Raw genomic sequence first — 20,860 nt, forward strand, 5'->3', positions numbered from 1 at the left:
ATGTCAACGAGCACACTGATCTTTAATTTGCTCTCCATGGTGGACATGGGCCACAGACATTTACAGAGAATCATTGTACAATATTTACAGCAGGATGCTAGACACAGCATCAGTCTGGATAGGTAAAGTAAGAACCAGCGAGGGAACAAAGCTCTGAAATCAAAGTGCAAGCAGAAATCTGAAGGTGTGAGTACAGGGAAGGGTAAGGGCCAGGTCATGAGAGAGGCTGGTGAGGTAGATATGAGGATGGAAGAGAAAGCACTAAACAACCTGTGGTGCAGAGATGTGAAGAAAGAGTTTACTGGGACATAAGTCTTAAAAAGTGTGATTTATGCCAGGCATGGTGGCACACATTTGTAATCTCAGCACTCAGGAGGCTGAGGCAGGATCACTTGAGTTTGAGGCCAGCCTGGGCTGCATAGTGAGACCCTGACTAAAACAAACAAACAAAAAGTTATGGTTTGGAGTTCGAAGGAGAAAAAAATTTGCCACAAGCATCCTCTGGGAAAAAAAAAGGAGGCAGAGTTTTACAAACCAAACCTGATACCTTCCCTCCCAGAAAGTATCTCTGTTCAAATTCCTGGACAGGGGACTGAGGAGGTAAAGTAAAAAGTATCTTAAATAGACATGGGATGATGAAATAAAGAGTCAAGAGAGATTCAGACAATGAGAGGAAAAGAACAAACGCTTAGCCATATCTGGGCATCAGAATCATTCTATTGACAAGTCATCTGTCTTTGCCTCATCTTCCCCAAACTCTTCCATAAACCCCTAAATTCTGGATTTTAACTACTCAAGAAGCAGAATTAGAATGAGGCTAGTACATGGGGGATGATCTAAGATTCCACTTCACCAGTTCAGGTCCCCTCCTTATCCTGTACCAGACTGTCATGGCTTGAGTCGTAACCAGGGATAGATTAGGGTGAGAATTGACAGGATGGAGGACACAAGGCCACAAAGCCCCACAATTCCAGGGCCACAGCGCCAGAGGCCTAATTTGTCCAGTGGTATGAAGAGATCACAGGCATTTCTGACTACATCTAGCAGAAGTGGGGGATGACCTCGAAGGACCCGAGCCAGGAGCAAGACTTGGAGCCGAAGCTTCAGAGCCAGGTGAGGCAGGCCTCTTCCTGGAGTTCCTGGTCCCCCAGGTCCCCCAGTTTCAAGTCCTCCTGGGACTCCTCCTGCAGAACCCTTCAGTCGCCGGTTACAAGCTGAAGACTCTTGTTCCATGAGTAAGCGAATTTCATAAGCATCCCGGCTCAAATTCATGATGAGGGAAAAGAGATAGTACCTAAGATACACAGAGCAGAAGGGTTAGACAGGGCATATAAACCTACTTCACATATCCAACATAATACTTAAGATTTTTTCCCACGTAGTGCAAAGAGATCATATTAAAACAGCACAAGTGAAAGTCCTCCCTTGCTAGGTGTTATGGTTTATATCTAGATGTCCCCTCAAAGTCATAGGTGAGCTCTTTGGAATGTGATTGGACTATGGGCGCTTACGGCTGACTTGTTAGGAAGTCAGGTGTAGTCAGAAGAGGTGGTCACTGGGGGTATGGCTTGGAAGAGTTCATCTCCTCCCCAGCTCCTTCCTCCTCACTCTGCTTCCTGTCTGCCATGAGGTGAGCAGCTGTTCTTCCATCATGTCCCTGTACCATAGCATCCTGCCTTGGAGCCAAATGACTGTGGACTGAACCTGAACCTAAATAAACTTCTCCTCCTTTAATTTGTAGATATTAGGTATTCTGTCTCAGTGATGAAGAAAATAAGTCACCAGGCATGATGGCACATGCCTTTATAATTCTAGCACTGAGGAGACAGAGGCAGAAGGATTGCAAGTTCAAGGCCAACCTGGGCTCCATAGTGAGACCCTGTCTCCAAAAACCAAAGGGGGCAAAAATGTCCTTTCTTGAATACATTATACTAGGTGAAATAAGCCAGGCACAGACAAATGCCACATGATCTTATATGTAGGCTTTAAACAACCCAATTCATAAAAGCACAGAATAGAAGTGATGATTGCCAGAGACTGGGGGTAGGAGAAAGGGGAAGATGTTGGTCAAAGGTTTTAGATATGCAAAAATGCATAAATCCTGGAGATCTAACATACACCATGGTGACTGTAGTTAACAATACTGTATGGTACACTTGAAATTTGATAAAGTAGATCTTAAGTATTCCCACCAGTAAAAAAAAAAGGCAACTGTGAGGTTATGAACTTGTTAACTAGCTTGTTGTGTTGATCATCTCACAATGGTACATATATAAAATGTTACACTGTACTCCATAAATATTTCCAATTTCTAATTGTCAATTATACCCCAGTAAGAATGAAAAAAAATCCTCCCACCTTTCTGTAACTAATATGTGTGCACCTTAAGATCGTGGCTTAAAATTCATAAGCATCATGAAATCTTCCAAGATTAACTTCAGAGTTTACTTTTGAGGCACTCCCTTAGCACATACCAGATTCAACCTGACCCATAATGCAAACCTGTTTTTGAAAGAACACATTTCAGCTGTTCCAAAGACTCATACAGATTACAAATCATCTAAATTCAGTTCTTTTTTGTTTGTTGGTTGGCTGGTTGCTTGGTTTTTTTAAAAACAGGGTCTCCTTAGTTCAGGGTCAGTTCAGGCTGGCCTTGAGCTCACTGTGTAGCCCAGGCTGGCCTCAAACTCATGGTGATTTTCCTGCCTCAGTCTCCCAAGTGCTGAGAGTACAGCGCCACCATGATTGGCTAAATTCACTTCTTTTGGGGGTTTTTTTTTTTTGGTACCGGGGATCAAACTCGGGTCCTTGCGCTTGCAAGGCAGGCGGTGGAACCATTGAGCTAAATCCCCAGCTAAATCCACTTCTTTAGGAAAAAAATTTTAAGAGACCCAGAGGTGTTAAGTAATTGCTAAATGAGTTACATTATAAATTCCTTAAATACAAAATCTGTGTTGCTTTCGGTGCTCAGGATCAAACCCAGGGCCTCACACGTCTCAAAAAGCTCTACCGCTAAGTGAAAACCCCAGCCTCGCCCCTTTGTTTGGTCCCAGGGACCAAACTTGGGACCTTGTGCTTGCGAGGCAGGCAGTGGCACCACTGAGCTAAATCCCTGGCCCCCCTATGTTTTGTGGGTTTTTTTGGTACCGGGGATCAAACTCGGGACCTTGCACTTGTGAGGCAGGCACTGGAACCACTGAGCTAAATCCCCAGCCCTATGTTTTTATTTTTAATTCACTCTTACAACAGTGGTTGATAATCAATAAATTGTCCTACCTCCAAAATATATCCTGAATCCAGTCACATTTCTCTATTGCTCTCCACCACCATAGTTTAAGCAACTATCACTTCTTGCCTGGACTACTACTTTTGCCTTTAACTGGTCTCATTTTGCTTTTAACTAGCCCATTTTGCTCCCATCCCCAATAATTTAATTTCATGAAGGAACTACCACAAAATAAATCACATTACTACTCCTGTTTTGTTTTTTTTTACTGCTCCTGTTTTTAAAACTTACCAGGGTTCCCTTCCTATCACATTTAGAATAATACATAGAAACCTTAGACAGCCTTCCAGACTCAACATCATCTGGCCCCTAGCTCTCTGTGTCTTGTACCATTCCTTCTCTCAATCACTACGCCCAGACCATATTGGTTTCTCTCTACCTTTTGATCCCATCAAGCTTTTTCTTACCTTAGAGCATTTGCACTACCTAGTCCCTCTAATTGGAATCTTTTCCCTTTAAAACTTCACATGGCTGGCTCTTTTTCCTTCTTCAAATCTGAGCTTAAATGTCACTTCTTCAGAGAGGCCTTCCGTGAGCCCTCAATTTAAAACCATGAACTATTTACTGTCTACCATATGGCTTTGTTTCAATTTTCTGCACAGCACTTGCCACATCTGATACTTATTTATTGTCCCTTGTTGTTACAATGACAATTCCATAGGAACTTTAACCACTGTATCTCTGTGTCTAGACCAATGCCTACCACATAGGAAAAGCTCAATAAATATTTTTGAATAAAACGAATAAATATAGCATATGGACTTATCTGGGGAAGTTGCTTTTTCATCCCACTACAGCTATGCCACCATCTCTCAGCCCTCATACAGCATAAGCCATGTTATAGCTGTGACTCATCGAGAAAGATAAAGAGAAAAGGCAGAAAGAGAATTTGAAAAATGGTAATAAAATGAAAAAGTAAAAAGACAATCATAGGGAAACAAAAAATGAATACAAGTAATCTGTATGGTCATCCCTGGTATCGGAGGGGGGCTGTTTCTTGAATTCTTCTCTCCACAAATACCAAAATCTACAGATGCTCAACTCCTGCATATAAAATGGTATAGTATTTTCATATAAGCAATGCACATCCTTTTATCTATTTTAAGTCATCTCTAGATTACTGGTAATACTTACATGATGTAAATGTTATGTGAATAGTTGTTAAATTGTTCAAGGAATAATGACAACAAAAGTCTATACATGCTCAATATAGAAGCAATTTTTTCTGAATATTTTCTGTATGTGGTTAACGTGCAGATGTGGAATTGGAAGGAAATTATAGGGCCAACTGTAATACCATTTTACTCCTAAATCATAGTCTTTTCCACTCCCTTAGTCCAAGCCAAGGTCTTCTCTTCCCATTAGGCCATCTCCTCTTGTGCTCCATTGCAATCTACTTTCTACATCATGTCACAGCAAGACAGATGTTCCTGTTTTTGTTCTTTGGGTTTTTTATTTTTTGGATTTTTTTTTGGCCATGCTAGTGTGGATTGAACCACAGCCCTTCTCATGCTAGGCAGGTACTCTACCACTGAGTAATATCCCCAGGACAAGACAGATGTTTTTCAAATATAATTTGAATTGGCCGGTGTGGTGGTGCATGCCTATAATCCCAGCACTCGGGAGGCTAAGGCAGGAGGATCACCACAAGTTCAAGGCCAGCCTGGGCTACATAGTGAGTTCAGGGCCAGCCTGAACTACAAAGGGAGGCGGTGACTCAAAAAAATTAAATTAAATTAAATTAAAAATAAAATAAAAAATAAAAAAATAAATATAATTTGAATTGTGTTATGTCCCTGGATAGAACCCTTCAATAATGTCTCATTGTATTTAGGATAAAATTTAAACAAAACAAACAAAAAAATCTTACCATCACCTAAAAGCCTCCATATAAATGATTTGGTCCCTGTCTTTCAAATTTGAATTTATGGCCCATCTCAATACCATCCATCACACTGGGTTTCTTTCTACTTTTCTAATTACCTGAAGCCTTTCCTGGTTCAAGGCCTTAGAATGTCCTCTATTCTATTTGGAAAGGTCTTATCTATTACTCTGTTTTGTCTACATCAGGTATGAACTAAAATATTACCTTCTCAAAGACTTCTTCCCTGGCCTTTCTATCTAAATTAGCTCCTCTTGTCATATTCTCTTATAATGACCTGTGCTTTTCCACAAATATATTTGAGTAGTTGTTTTAATATTTCATTCCCCCACTAGACTGGAAGCATCATGGGAAAAGACACCATATCTGCTTGGCTCTTTGCTTTATCTTCTGGCCCATATTAAGTACCTAATAAATGTTTATGGAAAAGCTGATTGAAATGGAGGTGGTCCTTGCAAAGAGTCCCAGCTACTTGAGAGGCTGAAGTAGGAGGATTGATTGAGCTCAAGAGTTTAGGACTAGCCTGGGCAACATACTGAGGCCCATCTCTCAAAATTTTTTTGAATGAATGAATGAATGAATAAGTAAGTAGTGAGGGGAATATTTGTGGTATAGATACAAGCAGAATTAAAGTAATAGCAGGTCTTGTCTTGCCCAATCTTATTCATCATGGTAGGGCATATGTCTTCCATCTGCCCCTATCATTACTCTGTGATAAATTAAAATCTAAATGAAGATTGGAAACCAAATGACTGCTTTAGTCATACAGAGTTGCTCCCTGGTCTTCATGGATATTGGTTCCAAGACCCTGATGTATACCCAAATCTTACCAAAATCCACAGATGGTTAAATCCTTTATATAAAATAATGTAATTGCTTATTACCTACATAGATCTTATTATATAGTTTAAATCATCTCTATATTATTTATAATACCTAACACAATGTAAATGCTATAAAGAGTTGTTTACTATATTAAGGAATAATGCAAAGGAAAAATGTCTGTAACATGTTCAACACAGACGCAATTTTCTCCCCTAATATTTTCAATCTGTGGTTGGCTGAATCCATGAATGTGGAACTTAGGAATATGGATGGCCAACTATATACTCTGGGAACAACCTGCGAGATCTTTCTCTCAAAAAGGCAAGCTATTGTGTATGGAGGCTACAGAAGTTCTTGTAGGATAAAAGGCTAACAAACCTGAAGCCGGGCCGGGGATTTAGCTCAGTGGTTCCAGCACCTGCCTCGCAAGCACAAGGTCCTGAGTTTGATCTCCGGTACCAAAAAAAAAACAACACACAAATCTGAAGCCAGGCACGTGGGCATGCCTGTAATCCCAGCACTCAGGAGATTGCTGTGAGTGTGAGTTCAAGGGCAGCCTGGGCTACACAGTGAGTGCAATGCCAGCAGCCTTACAAAGGTCTTACAAAGCAAGACCCTGTCCCCAAAAAAAGGATAACAAACCTGAATGAGCGCTGAGCCCACTTCTCTTGATCCACACAGGGAGCTAGTCCAGACTTTCCAGCCCATAGGACATTGTCACATGCGAAGTACAAGGCTCGATTGAGGTGACTAACCGTGATGCAGAATCTCAGGACAATATCGGATAGGTGCACAGCTCTTTTGGCTGACTCGAGAGCATCTGCTGAGTTGCCCAGGCGTAGAACTTGTGGATATTAACAAGAGAAAGGAGGGAATTGGAAGTAGAAAGGCAAAGAGCAAGATCCAAAAAAAGAGAAAGCAAGAAGGTGAAAGTGGAGCAAGTGTTAGTAACACGAAAACAAACAAAAAAAGTAGAAACAGTTCATTCTTCTTTGCTTCAAATTTTTAAAATTTATTTTTACTTTTTGGTAGTACAGGGAATTGAACACAAGGCCTTTGACTGAGGCACACCCCCCACCCCTTTTTGGTTTTCTGAGACTGGGTCTCACTATGTAGTACAGGCTGGCCTCAAACTCACAGCAATCCTCCTGCCTCAGCCTCCTGAATGCTGGGATTAAAAGTGTGTGCCACCATGCTCAGCTTCCAGCCCTTTTAAAATTTTGAATTTTTTTTTAAAGTGCACCAAGGGCTTAATTGCCTTTATTTAATGCTTTTATGTGGCATGAGCTCTGTGGAGATATCATTCACACGCTGTACAATCACCCATTTAAGCGCTACAATTTCTGTGGCAGTGGGTGTATTAATAAGGTTGTGTGTATATCCAACACCTCAGGGGATTTAAAAACATTTTCATTGCCCCACAAAGAAGCCCTGTACCCATTCCCTTCTTTCTCTGCCCTCTGTGTCTTTGGCTTTATTCTGCACACTTCATATAAATGGAGTCTTGTCATACCTGTTTCTTTGTACTGGTTTCTCCACTGAGCATAATGTTTAGAGGTCATCTGGGCTACAACTTATATCAAAACTTCATTCCATTTTTTTGGCTAATATTCCACTCATAGCTAGACCACATTTTGTTTACCCATTCTTCTGTTAATGAATGTTTGGGTTGTTCCCATTTTTTGCTTCCTGTGAATGGCGCTGCCACAAACATTCATGAGCAAGTTTTTTGAGGCAATATATTTTCACTAGGGGGTGGGGTAGCCCTGAGAATGATGAAATCACTGGGCCATATGGTAATTCTGTGTTTCACCATTTGAGGACCTGCTAGACTGTTTTCCACAGAGGCTGCACCATTTTTCATTCACACCAGTAGTGCATGAGGGCTCTGATTTGCCACATCCCCCCCAACCCTTGTTGTTATTGGACTTTAATTCTGGTGTGAAGTGGTATTTCATTATGGTTAATATTTCAGTCACCCCTTAGAGCGCTGCACTGCAGCCTGCAGCCTAGCTTCATCCTGAGAACAGGACATTCCCAACTCGTTTCACATGTGGAAACTTTGCTTTCCAGTTATGGCGTGCTGCTGTGGGAGTTGCTCACAGGAAAGGTGCCCTACCACGGCATCGACGGTCTGGCTGTGGCTTATGGGGTGGCAGTCAACAAGCTCACTCTGCCCATCCCGTCTACCTGCCCTGAGCCATTCACCAAGCTCATGAAAGGTATCTGTGCAGCCCTTGCTGGCCTGTATGCAGGATGTGGAAAGCCACTCTGGAGAACATTTGCATGTTTTTAACCAAAAAGCAATGCCTGTGATTGCCATTTTCAATTGTTTCTAAGTAATTATACTGTTTTAAGAATTAGAAATCTCATCATTTGATATAGATTTGGTAAACTCAGTAACTGAGAGCCATCCATTTTTATCAGTGATTCATTTCTCCAGAACTCAAGTGAGTGGCAATAACACTTCACACTACTCTGAGTAGGAGAGAGGAAGCCAGCACAGACCTGAGCTGGATGGACATTGGTCTTGTTACGTTCTACCTAATAAGCAGAAATGTTTTGCAGGCTAATCTGCATGGCTTTGCTATAATCTTTAGATTTGATCCTCATCTTTTAAAAATTGCCAACTCTTTGTGACCAGCAAGTTAACTTCATTATCAGGCTATTTCCTGAACTCCTCTTGTGATTATTATAAGGTTTTGGAGACTTTGGTTTTCTTAGGTTGAATTTTACATGTATGTAATTCTGCATCAGTAAATTTCTTAGTTGTGGCAGCTTAGGCCTCTGAAGCACACAGTTGATGTTAAGACCCGGAAAGCAGATGTGCATGTTTTCAATGTGGTATAATACAGGCAACAGCAGCCTTGCCTACGAATGATTACTATGGACTCCAGCGTCCTAGACAGTGAGTAACATAAAGGATGCAAAATCATCATCCATAGTTCCTTAGATGGTTCAGGAGCAGAGACTGAGTATGTGAACTTCTGGTTTACAGAGACAGATGTTAAACTGATAAACCGTTCAGAGTAAAACATAACTTAGAAGCCCTGCTGTGGTAGAAGTTGCTGGCCTGTATTTTTTTTGGTACCAGGGATTGAACTCGGGTCCTTGCGCTTGCGCAGCAGGCGGCGAAACCACTGAGCTAAATCCCCGGCCCTGTATTTTTATTTTGAGACAGGGTTTTGCTAATCACTAAATTGTCCAGCCTGAACTCAAGCTTCTTGTCTCAGTTTCCCCGAGTACTGTACTTCAAAATCTAATTTGTACCCCAGTTTAACATTCTCAAACTTGCCCTAGTCTCTCCAATCATCCATTACTTCCTTATACCTGCTCTCGTCTTAACTGGAAGCATGCAGAGGATAAGTAGAGAGTCAAATGAGGGAAATGAACTGGTGGAGAGGGCCAAAATACAGGCAGGAGGGACAATGGGAATAGCAGGGGAGGGAAGAAAGGCTGGGGTGACAAAAGGTGCAGTTACTTACTCTTTCTTCCAAGGCTGAGATGACTCTCCAGTTGTTGAATCTGTTTCAATAAGTCAGGACTGGCCCCACGTCTCTGCAGGGCATGGCCAAGAAGGGAGCACGCATACTGGGCACCCCTGGAGAAGACAACAGGCAAAATACGGTGGCGACCTCCCTAACCACCCCCGCAAATAAAAAAAAAACCCCAAAAAACAAAAACAAAAACAAAATCCCCTCCAAAAGACAAGGATGGATTGCCTCTTTCCACCTCTTCATGCACATATCTAACCACTTCTCCTCCAGGTCTTGGAAAGGGAAGGGCACTAAAAAAAAGAAAAAGAGCCTGTACTGTAAAAGGAGTGGGGAGTACTATTTATAGATTTCACAAAACAAGCAATTTGACAATGATTAGGTATAAGACGGGCAGTGAAGGCAACAAGGTTCCATCACAAGCGCATCAGTGCACGTCCACGATATACGAAGGCGTGGGGGGGGGTATGGCTGGAGGGCAGATTATTCCTCCGAATAGGTGAGCTAAGAAATTTCAAGGCCCTAGAGCTGAACGGAGACCAAAAGAGGGCGGAGGCAGAGTTGCTGGCAGGTGACAGCAGAAGGAGGGGTAAGGAACCTAGGAGCTTCTCAGCTCTGGACATAAAGTCCAGATCGCTATCCACCGTGGGACAAACGCTCCTCATTCCACACCGCCTAGTGAGAAAACTGTTGAATTTAAGTGGGCACAGAAACCTTGAGTGGCCTCCCTGCTGGCCCACTCGTGCCTCAGTTTCTCCATCTTTCCCATGAGCAGAAAAGAATCATCTCTTCACGACCACCTCAAATCTGCTGCTCAGAGTCGGCACAGGCCCCCGTAGTCAGAGTTGACCCTTTTGGACCCCCGTAGCCCGGCTTGACCTCGCCTCACAAGAATCTTCCTCTGCCCAGCCCTCCCCCGTTCCTATTTGGGCCGCACCGACAGAGCCGCTCCCGAGCCTGGCTCTGAGCACTGAAGCGGACCCAGGAGTCCATGACAGAGGCCGCCGCGGCTCCACAGCCCCGCTCCCGCCCCATTTCCAGCCCCCAGTCACGCCTACTAGGAGAGCCAACGGTGCCTCACGAGGGACAAATAGCATCAGAAAAGAAAACGTGTGGACCCAGTCCCTGAAAGCAGTTTCCGAACGCGAAGCGCTGGTCTTTGGGTCTGCACTCTCGTGTTATGTGCGTGAATCTCCGTCAGATTCCCTTATAAAACGTCTCTCCTAAGCACGCCTCCCGCAGTATATTCTGCTTTAAATATTCAGGATTAAAGGCGGGGCCTGCAGGGGCGGAGCAAGAAAGCTCCGCAGTGAGCTCCACGCCCCGGAGGCTGGAATAGGGTTCACCTAGGGTGCGCCCAGCCGAACGCCCCACAACGCGCGCGTGCGCACACCGGTCGAACCTCGGGCTCCAGGCGCCAAAGGGGTCTTAAGCAGTTAAAGCCCGAAACCCAGACTAATCTGTGCAAGGGGAAGGGCCATGATTAACCCCAGATTTCTGTTTGGTGATCTCCAGCATAGATGGAGAGTCTGCAGACAGCCTTTAGTGGACGAAATTTCCAGTAACCGGCTTCAAAAGTTAAAAGGAAAGCGAAGAATCCGCGGCCGAAGCTAACCGCTTCGCATCACTGTGCGTCCTCCCCGCTCTGTCCTTCTAGGCCGCCATGTCTGCAGGCAATGGCACCCAGTCTGGGTCAGCGGTGGGGGAGGAGGTCTGGGCGGGATCGGGAGTGGAGGTGGAGGACTCAGAGCTGCCCACCTTCTCGGCTGCGGCCAAAGTCCGAGTAGGAGTGACCATTGTGCTCTTTTTTTCTTCTGCTGGAGGAAACCTGGCCGTGCTGTGGTCAGTGACACGGGCGCAACTTAATCAGCTCCGTCCGTCTCCCGTCCGGCGACTTTTCGCCCACTTAGCAGCTGCGGATTTACTGGTCACTTTTGTGGTTATGCCCTTAGATGCTACCTGGAATATTACTGTTCAGTGGCTGCCTGGGGACATCGCGTGTCGAATACTCATGTTTCTAAAACAAATGGCCATGTACGCTGCAGCTTTCCTGCCAGTGGTCGTCGGGCTCGACGGCCAGGCAGCAGTACTCGACCCACTTGGACCCCGCTCAGGTGGAAGGAAACTTCTGGGGTCGGCCTGGGGACTTAGTTTCCTGCTCGCCTTGCCCCAGGTGAGTGACTTGGGACTCAGGCTTGGGCTAGACAGGGATTTGGTTACAGCATGTGAGTCCGGGGAGTCAGCGGGGGAGGTCATTAGCCAGTAATCCTGGGGAGGGTGCCCCTGGCATCCCTTGGGCAAGTTAAGGTCCTTTGCACGTTAATTTACATCTGAGAACCAACAGTACCGTTTCTGTGCTTCTTCCTTTAGATTTGCCTTTACTGTACTTGGTTTCCACCTCTTTGCATCCTCCCAGTCCTACCTTAAGGAGATTGGTGCAGAGAGACTAGGGCTGGAAGAAAACTCGGGCTTTTAATAGAGTGAAGGGGCTTTTGTTAAAACTTTGTGGCACATTTACTTATCGACTTAAAAAATAACGTGAGTCCTCTCCAGGTGCACTCAAATGCTAAGGACAGAGCAGCAAAGCCCTGTATTCAAGAAAAGTATAGACTAGTGCAGGAGACAAATTAGGTAGATGGAGCTCAAGGTGAGGAGCTAAGAAACAATGGAGGGTTCAGACTCACTCTTGGCGTCAGGGAAAGCTTTCCAGAGTTGTTAAAATCTGATTTTTAAAATTATTTATTATTTTATTACCGGGGAATGAACTCAGGACCTTGAACTTGCAAGGCAGGCGTGATGCCACTGAGCCAAATCCGCCGCCCAAAATCTGATTCTTGAAATACAAATGTAAAACAAGTTAAAGCCGAGTAATGCTGGGGAGGATGGAATCTGCGTAGCAACCTTGCTACTGATGTTGAAGACTAGAAAATGGTAATGAGCAGGGAGGGTAAGGGCAGGCCAGATCCCAAATTAAGTGTGAACTTTACCTTGAGAGCAGTGGAGGCACACTAAGGTAAGAGGTGAAGAGCGACATCAGTTTTGTATTTTTTACTTTGACTTTATTGGGTGTTTTATGGGTGTTAAAACTGGAAACAAGGGAGCATCTGAACTTTAATACTGGTTATTCAAGTCTCTATACTGAAAAGGAGCTAGAGTCTAGAAAAAAGATAACTGTAGAACAATACTTTTTAAAACAAAAAACAAAAAAAATAAACACTACATATAGAGCAGCATATTTTGGGACAGCAGGATTAGGGTTATCAAGGAGGCCAAGAAGGGTCTGATTTCAGTCTGTGGAATAATAATGCATTATCATCAATGGCTTAAGATTTGATCCTTAAATCCTCAATTAGAAATTTAACTATCAAAACTCTGACTATAGCCAGGCAAAGTGGAATAAACCTATAATTCCAGCACTTTGGGAGGCTGAGGCAGAAGGATTCCAAGTTTAAGCCTAGCCTGGGCAACGTAGTGATTTAGTGAGACTCTGTCTAAAAAAAAATGAAAATGAAAACACCGGCAAAAATATTTATAATATTTATTATATATATTACTTCTATCAGTGTTATAAACAGGACCTCTACCAATCCAAGTGAAAAACATAAATAAAAAAGCCTGTTGCCACAGTGCAATAGGAATCATAGTTGGATTTATTTAAATGAAGATTTTAGACGTAGACTGAGAATTAGAAGACTTTTTGTTGCACTGACTTAGTATGTTTTGTTTCAGACGAGATCAGGCACGTTCAGGGTGGTATGGTCGGAGACTATTTTTTGTTTCAGTGTAGACCATACCACTAACATGTCTTTGGATAAGTCATTTAAATACATGATCATTTCTTATAGCCTGGCATTATTATCTGATATTAACTGCAACCTCTGTAGGTCTCAATGGCAAACTGGTCGTAACAAGTGTATGTTCAAAAGGTGACTTATCTTTGGTTCCCAATTAGAGTCCTTTTGGATAGATTCTGCATTGCCATATGTTGTTAATTGTATTTAAAATATTACTGTCGATTAAAACTACTATGGTCTCTCAGCGGCACACCGCCTGCCTGGCAAGCACAAGGTCCTGAGTTCCATCCCTGGTACAAAAAAAAAAATTACGGTCTAATATAAGTATAGCAAAGGAGTATCAGGAAATTACTTTTTTGTGATACTGGGTATTGAACCCAAGGCATCAAACATGCTAAGGAAGCACTCTATCCCCAAGCTACAGCCCCAGCCCTAGAAAGTACTGACTTTTGTAGGCTCATGTTTCTAAATTAGCAGTATTTGAAAGGACAGTTTCTACTGTAGGTGGTTAAGTTACATATAAAATAGAAAAGGAGGTAGATGCAAGGATATGGACCAAACTCTAAGTCCAAGGGCTTTTAATTATTTTTATACTCCTTCTCACAGTTCTCAAGTACTTCTAGACATAATGCATAAAGAAAAATAAACATCCAGAAATATATGGACACAGGTAGGTGAAAAGGAAAGATTACCCCCAACTAATTCAGAGTGGCCTGATCATATCTCCAAGAAGTTTGTAACATTGTCTTTAGCTCATCCTATTCACCTTTCTTAAAAGTCTCTCATGCTTGCCTAACTTTCTCAAATGCTTCTGATTATCTGGGAATCTGACACCCGACTGACTGGTTTGCCTTTTATCAAATTAATAGTGACTTAATCTTTATTACTAGAACCATGGCATTCTATGTAACCTTGTAACTCTAAATTTAAAAATGCTCCTGATTCAATCCAGAAACCCAGTAACTTAAAGAGGAAGGGGCAGCCAAAAGCATTTGAAAAATGTTAAATTTTACCATTCTACCATTAGTTACTGTATATAACACCATTACGAAAGGTCATTGCAAAGTGGCTGCAAAATGGCCTGAAATTTTTAAGTGCCTATTTTATACATGATTTTCTCCCATGTTATTTACCAGATATACCAGGAGAATCACTTCAACTAAAGATGTGGATGAAATAGTGGATATATCAGTTTTTATAAAGTCCAGTGTTAGAATCTGAGAAGGCAGGGGGTTTTTGGGGGGGGTTTTTTTGGTTTTTTTTTTATGTTCTAGGATTTAACAAACTTCATTCTTTGCACCATATTCAAGCCTGATGGGAAAATACGAATTTTCAAGATACACTGCTCATCTTTTTAAAGTAGCACTATGAGCCAGGTGCAGTGGCCCATGCCTGTAACCCCAGCAACTCAGCACCCTGAGGCAGGAGTTCAAAGCCAGCCTGAGCTAGTGAGACCCTGTCTCAAAAAGGCAAAAATAAATAGAAGTGGCACTGCACTCCTCCACCTGGAATTAAGGGTTAACTGGGAAGAGACATCGTGACCTAAATGGGTGCACTGTCGGATTCGGGAATCAGTTCTAACAGTCCTGAAATCCACTTCAGCTGTTCCTGTTCCATACTGCCCGTCGAGCTGGGCCAGTCCCTTTCACTCAGTGTGTCACCAAAGGCAGCTTCAAGGCTTGATGGCAAGAGACCACCTATAAGCTCTTCACCTTCTGCTGCCACTGACTGCCACGGCCATCTGCTATAGCCGCATTGTCCTCAGTGTGTCTGGTCCCCTGCCCAGGAAGAGGAGCCATGGTGAGAGTCTAATTCCCAGGCCCTATGCCTTACCCTACAAATGCTGCTTCTAGCATCGTTCGTCTTATAGCTGTCAGTGACAAAAACAGTAAGATGCTAGCCATATCTCTAATGCCTGATGCTACACGTTATTGAATGCCTTTAGTTCAAAATTACCTAGAGCTGAGAAAGCTGGGGAAGGATCAGTGAGAAAGGGAATCATATCCTTTTTTTTTGGTACCGGGGATCGAACTCGGTTCCTTGCACTTGCACAGCAGGAGGACCAGAGCTAAATCCCCAGCCTTCCTTCTCCTCTATTCTTGGACAACATCAAGTCTTAGACTTGATGACCGTACCTAATACATTTTAATCAAAACCTCTTCTCTTACAAAAAAAAAAAAACCTCTTCTCCAACATGTCTCTCATTATGCTGGAGGGAGGGGATTATATAGTCCTAGGCTGGGAAAGGAAAAATGGTTTGCAGCATACTGCTTGTAGATGGGGAATTCCTCAGTGCCTCTGCCCCTCCATCCCTATACTTAGTTCAGAAGCTGAGTGGTTCTAAATTTGGATGTATTTTCTAAATTCCTACCCCCTGCCAGTGAATTTAATCTCCGCCGCTCCTTAGACACTCACCCCCGAGTTCGTCTTTGGGCCCTGCGCCTGGCCCTCCTTATCTTGCTGACCTTCGTGCTCTGCTGGACACCTTACTACCTACTGGGTCTGTGGTACTGGTTCTCCCCTGCCATGCTGAGTGAAGTCCCTCCCAGCCTTAGCCATATCCTTTTCCTCTTTGGCCTCCTCAATGCTCCTCTGGATCCTCTACTCCATGGGGCTTTCACCCTTGGCTGCCGAAGAGGGCACCAAGAACTCAGTGTTGACTGCTCCAGTAAAGGAGGGTCTGGGAGGATGTCCGGACAGGACAGTCAAGCCCCCAGGCAGCTGGAAGTACAAACAAATGTGACACACAGAGATGGAGAAACACAAGAGACATTCCTGTAGCCTCCATTTGCTCACAGCACAGTACGAGTACAGACTATTCTCTAACACCCTAAGAACACCTGTTAACCTTGCTTTTTTAATTATCAAGAAAATGAAATACTAAGCAGACTCTTTAACCCTGCCTGAGACTTGTAATTATGGCTAATGCAGAAACTTATAGAACATAGGTCCTGGCAGAAGCATCTTCACAATGACCCATACGGCCTTAATGTAAATAGTGTTTCCGAGCTTTTAACGTTGGAACAAGAAAGTAATTTTAAATATAGAAAACAAAACATTTATTAATAACTCAAAAGAAACACTATACGGGTAGGGGTAAGAGATTAAATACAAACAGAGTTCCACCCCAAATGTATTTCTCCAAGGCTGCATAGCCAAATGGAATCTTGCGAGACCATCTGGACAGGAGGAACTGTCAGCGACGTCTCCGGTCTGGACTCCTGCTGCGTCTTCGGCCACCTCTAGAGAAGAGTAAAGAGGAGGGGACTCCATCAGAGGGATGTAATATACTGCCTTGTTCTGTTTTACTCATATTCCCTTCACCAGCACACTTGTTTACCCGCTCCGCTTTACCTTCTCTTGCCCTTGGGGGGACCTCGAACAAAACACCAGTCCACACTGATTGGCTGTCCCATCAAATCCTGGCCATTAAGTCCCTCCATAGCAGCCTGGGCCTCTTTGTATGTTTCATACTCAACTAGAGTATACCCCTGGGGCAAGAAAAGACTGATTTGAAAACCCTCCTGTACTACCAAGCACCCAGTACCCTCATCCTCAGATCTAAATGTGTAAACAGAAAAACCTACAAACTCTGCACAATGAATGTACATCAATCACATATCCTTACTGTACATACAATGTGTCTGTCTTATTTGTTTATCTCTTTCCTGTGTCTAACAAAATCAGATTTCAATGTCACCTTATTTCAATTCTGTTCCTGGCCAATCACAGCAAACATGACAACCACCAACGCTGTGTAAGGATTATGGGGGAAGGAAGGGAACTAAGTGTCACTTCAGATACCTTCAGATATCCTGTACGCCTGTCCAAGTTCAAATGGATGTTTTTTATTTCCCCATATTCTGCGAATTTGTCATGGATATCTTCTTCAGTGGCTTCCTCGTGGACTCCAGTGACAAAGAGAATCCAGCCTTCAACAGCTGTTGGAGAAAGGAGGGTGGTTAAATGTGAACATGAGAAAAACTACAGGCAGGGTACAGGAGTCCAGTGCATGCGCTTGAGCCAAGTCCTCTCGGATCCCATGCCTCCTGGGTTTATTATCGGTCCCTGCTACAGACACAGGTCCTCAGATTCTACTTCACTCACAGCGCTGTGGTCCAGGTTCGTCGCCATCCTGTTCCACACTGTCATAATCCTCACGCATCCGTGCTCGGGATCCCTCTTCTACAAGGAACACACACCAGATTACCAAAACTCTTCCTTTCTCCCACTGTTCTCTGTAAGTTGGGTGGGGACTCCAAAATTCACAGCTCCCATCCTATTAGACCATTCTCCCCCATTCCCCACACTTACCAGAGCCAAAGCCACGGCCCTTCCGTTTCTTTGCTTTTTCTTTCAATTTGTGGATGCTCTCTGGAGCCCCAGAAGAGAAAAGAATGAGTAACAAACACAAGTCTTTTTTTCCCCGATTGTGTGTGTGATACTGGGGATTGAACCCAGGTGCGCTCTACCACTGAGCTGTATCCCCAGCCCTTTTTACGTTGCAACGGGGTCTTGCTAAATTGTCTGGGCTGGATTCAAAATTGGTATTCTCCTGCCTCAGCTGGGGTTACGGGTGTCTGCCACCATGCTATGCCGTGTGTGTGTGTGTATTTTTTTTCCCTCTCAGTACTGGGGCTTAAACTCAAGCCCTTCCAACTGAGCTACATCCCCACCCCTTTTTATTTTATTTTTTAAGAAAGGGTCTCGCTAAATTGCTCAGGCTGGGCTCGAACTTGAGATCCTCCTGCCTCACCCTCCCAGAGTGCTGGGATTACAGGCGTGTAGCACCACGCCAAGCTCTCAAAGTAATTTTTAACATTTGCCTCTTTCCTTAAATTATCAGAAAATGTATCCTTTGCTTTCAGGCTCAGTCCCTTCCCGGTCCCGCCCCTAGTCTTTCCAAAGGGGCGGAGCCTCTAACCGAGCCCCAGTCGCCCGGCTCCCATCCACCCCGCCCGGGAAAAATTTTCCTATTACGCTATACTCTCGCACCTTCCCCGCTTCCCGTAGCCGCCTCCACTGTCCTCACCGTCCCCATCCTCATCCATGGCGAAATCCTCGCCCCCGGCCTCGTGAAGATCCAGCACGTCCGCCATCTTGCCTTCGTAAGAACTCTCTTCTGTGCTGCTCACGGACTAGCACCTCAGGAAACTGTCTCAGAGGAGAAAGGTCACTAGTGAAATTGACCAATCAAAGGCTAGCTCTAACTCCCGCCCTCGGCGCAGTAAAAATACGCACTGAAGGCGGGCTTATTTAAGAAAGCTGCCGGAAGTGCTGCTGTAGCCATATTGAGCAGGTCGCGCTAGCGAAACTACGAAAGGGCGGAGTTAAGGGCTTTCTCTTCGATACCTGTGGCAGCTCTAAAGAAATACTAGCAATGGAACCTAGCTTGATTTCCTCGTTAGACTGCTTTCTGTCCCTTCTTCAAGCTAGGACGTAGAAGTTAAAGTTTTATTTTGTTTTTCAATCTCAAAATTTCTAGGCCTGGCACTGCATTCCAGGGAGCAATTCTACCTACGATGGAAGTATTAAAAAAAAAGTTCAGGGCTGCTGTTCATCCCCAGCACTGGGGGTGGGAGTGGGGGTGGAAGTTGCAGTCAGCAGTGCTGGCTCAAAAAACCTGCTTCTGCAACATAGTGGAGCACCGAGTTTCAAGGAAACTGACGGACCTAGTTGCCTTTGAAATTCGATTGGTGAGACAGATACAGACTTTTAAAAAATAAATCTCAAACTCCTTAGCACCTCTAGGACCTGAGGGTGGAGGAAGTCTACTCTTAAAATAGTGGCTTTAGGTTCTTTGAGGATGGTACAGGAGTTTTATGTTTTTAAAAACTATGAGCCAGGCGTGTTGACACATGCCTGTAATCCCAGCACTAGGGAGGTTGAGGCAGGAGGATTCCTGTGAGTTCGAGGCCAGCCTGAGCTACATAGTGAGTACAAAACCAGCCTAAACTACATATCCAGACCCTGTTTCCAAAAAAAAAAAAAAATATATAAATAAATAAAAATAACCCTATAAGTCGGGTTGCCAGGTGAGGTGATGCACACCTGTGATCCCAGCGCTGCTTGTATTCCCAGTACTTGGCAGGCTGAGGCAGGAGGATCACAGTGAATTCCAGATCACCCTGGACTACACAGCAAGACCCTGTCTCAAAAATCAAAAACAGAGCTGGGAATGTAGCTCAGGGACACAGTGCCTGCCTGGCAAGTGTGAGGCCCTGAGTTTGATTCCTGGTACAAAAATAAATAAATTTTTAAAAACACACCTATGAGTTGGGCAACACTCATATTGCCCCCCAAGTTCTGCAATCATGATGTAAACCTTCAACGATGGTGCGCTGTGGGCTAATCAAATAGTTATGATGCCTATGTGTGTCTAATATTAGAAAAAGTGCAGGCAATAAAAGGATAATCACATTATCAACAGCACGCCTAGTGTAGACTGATTTTTTAAATGTAAATTTACATTAAGTGGAAAATTTTTTTTTTTTTTGGTACCGGGCATTGAACTTAGGTCTTTGTGCTTGCGAGGCAGGCATTGGAACCACTGAGCTAAATCCCTGGCCCTAGCGGAAATTTCAATACAACCACAAATGGAAATCAATATTTTTCTACCACAAATTCAGATGAAAGTATAACTATTAAAAAGTGACACCTATCACCTAAAATCACCTCAGTAATGTCAATGGTTTACATATAAAACTTTGGGAAATGCTGCTAAAGATAAAAATAGCCAAGTGAAAGTTTAAGCAAGGGAGTGACACAGTCATGGGTATTTTAAAAAGAAGTAACATGGAGAATATTAAGAATGAAAAAATTAGTTAAGAAGCTATTGTAGTGGTCCAGTCCATATAGTAGAAAGAACTGAACTAAAGCAGTAAATATGGACAAAACAAATTAGAGTTTATATAAGTGGTCGGCTCAACAGTGACTAGACGAAGGTTGGGCAGAGTTGAGAATTGACCTAAAATTTGTGGCTCAGATAGGTAGATGATTCCAATAACAGGTTTAGGGAGTCATAAAGGAGTACAGACAAATGGCCTTAATTTGGATATGAGAATTCACAGTGCTACTGTCACATGCACGTGGTTAGTAATGTCCATCATGTGAAAAAACACAAGGGGTGATAAAAACATACGGTGAATGTTTAGATTTTACAAAACTTATTTTATTTATTTATTTGTTTGTTTATTTATTTATTTATTTTGGGGTTTTTTGAGACCAGGTCTCACTGGGTAGCTCAGGATGGCCTTGAACTCATGGCAATCCTTTTGCCTCAGCCTCCTGAGTGCTGGAATTACAGGCATATGCCACCATGCCTGGCTTACTTTTTAAAATTTATTACAATGAAAGTCACATTGCCATTAGTCTTCCTCAAAATACTTTGCCTTTTTTCAACCACGCTTATCCCATTATTCTTGCCACTTTATGAAGCAGTTCTGGTAGTCTTCTTTCGAAGTCTTTTTGAGTCGTGATAAAAAATACGGTGAATGCTGTTGCCCAGTACCATCCAAAGAAAAGGCAGGTTTATAAAAACTTTGTTCCCCAGATCTGGCACTGAGATTTCTGGTTTTTC

At 43.5% G+C, this 20,860-nt stretch overlaps 2 protein-coding genes and 1 long non-coding RNA gene across 4 annotated transcripts; 1 reads left to right on the forward strand and 2 right to left on the reverse strand.

Annotated features, from left to right (window-relative positions):
• Positions 1-3: 3 nt before the first annotated feature.
• On the reverse strand, positions 4-10,535 carry Pex11b (peroxisomal biogenesis factor 11 beta). The gene is made up of 4 exons (XM_004853919.4): positions 10,425-10,535; positions 9,479-9,594; positions 6,636-6,837; positions 4-1,294 (listed from the first exon to the last, which is right to left on the reverse strand). Exons 1-4 carry the CDS (start codon positions 10,520-10,522, stop codon positions 889-891), a joined length of 822 nt encoding a protein of 273 aa, XP_004853976.1. The 5' UTR covers positions 10,523-10,535; the 3' UTR covers positions 4-888.
• Positions 10,536-11,185: 650 nt separating this feature from the next.
• Positions 11,186-16,900, forward strand: LOC101703276 (uncharacterized). The gene is made up of 2 exons (XR_015452084.1): positions 11,186-11,660; positions 16,428-16,900. It is a non-coding gene; the product is annotated as an uncharacterized LOC101703276 (long non-coding RNA).
• Positions 16,324-18,510, reverse strand: Rbm8a (RNA binding motif protein 8A). Of its 2 annotated transcripts, XM_004853916.4 has the most exons (6): positions 18,314-18,509; positions 17,596-17,655; positions 17,389-17,466; positions 17,086-17,222; positions 16,636-16,772; positions 16,324-16,523 (listed from the first exon to the last, which is right to left on the reverse strand). In XM_004853916.4, the coding sequence occupies exons 1-6, from the start codon at positions 18,378-18,380 to the stop codon at positions 16,478-16,480; spliced, it is 525 nt and encodes a 174-aa protein (XP_004853973.1). In that variant the 5' UTR covers positions 18,381-18,509; the 3' UTR covers positions 16,324-16,477. The 2 variants fall into 2 exon arrangements, with proteins under 2 accessions (XP_004853973.1, XP_012931003.1); XM_013075549.3 differs by lacking the exon at positions 16,636-16,772 and having other exon boundaries at positions 18,314-18,510.
• Between the last annotated feature and the right edge of the window lie 2,350 nt (positions 18,511-20,860).

This window comes from Heterocephalus glaber, unplaced genomic scaffold (genome assembly GCF_053883595.1).
Source record: "Heterocephalus glaber isolate CG9 unplaced genomic scaffold, H.glaber_assembly_v1.0 deba00001442, whole genome shotgun sequence".
In the NCBI taxonomy this organism is placed as follows: Eukaryota; Metazoa; Chordata; class Mammalia; order Rodentia; family Bathyergidae; genus Heterocephalus; species Heterocephalus glaber.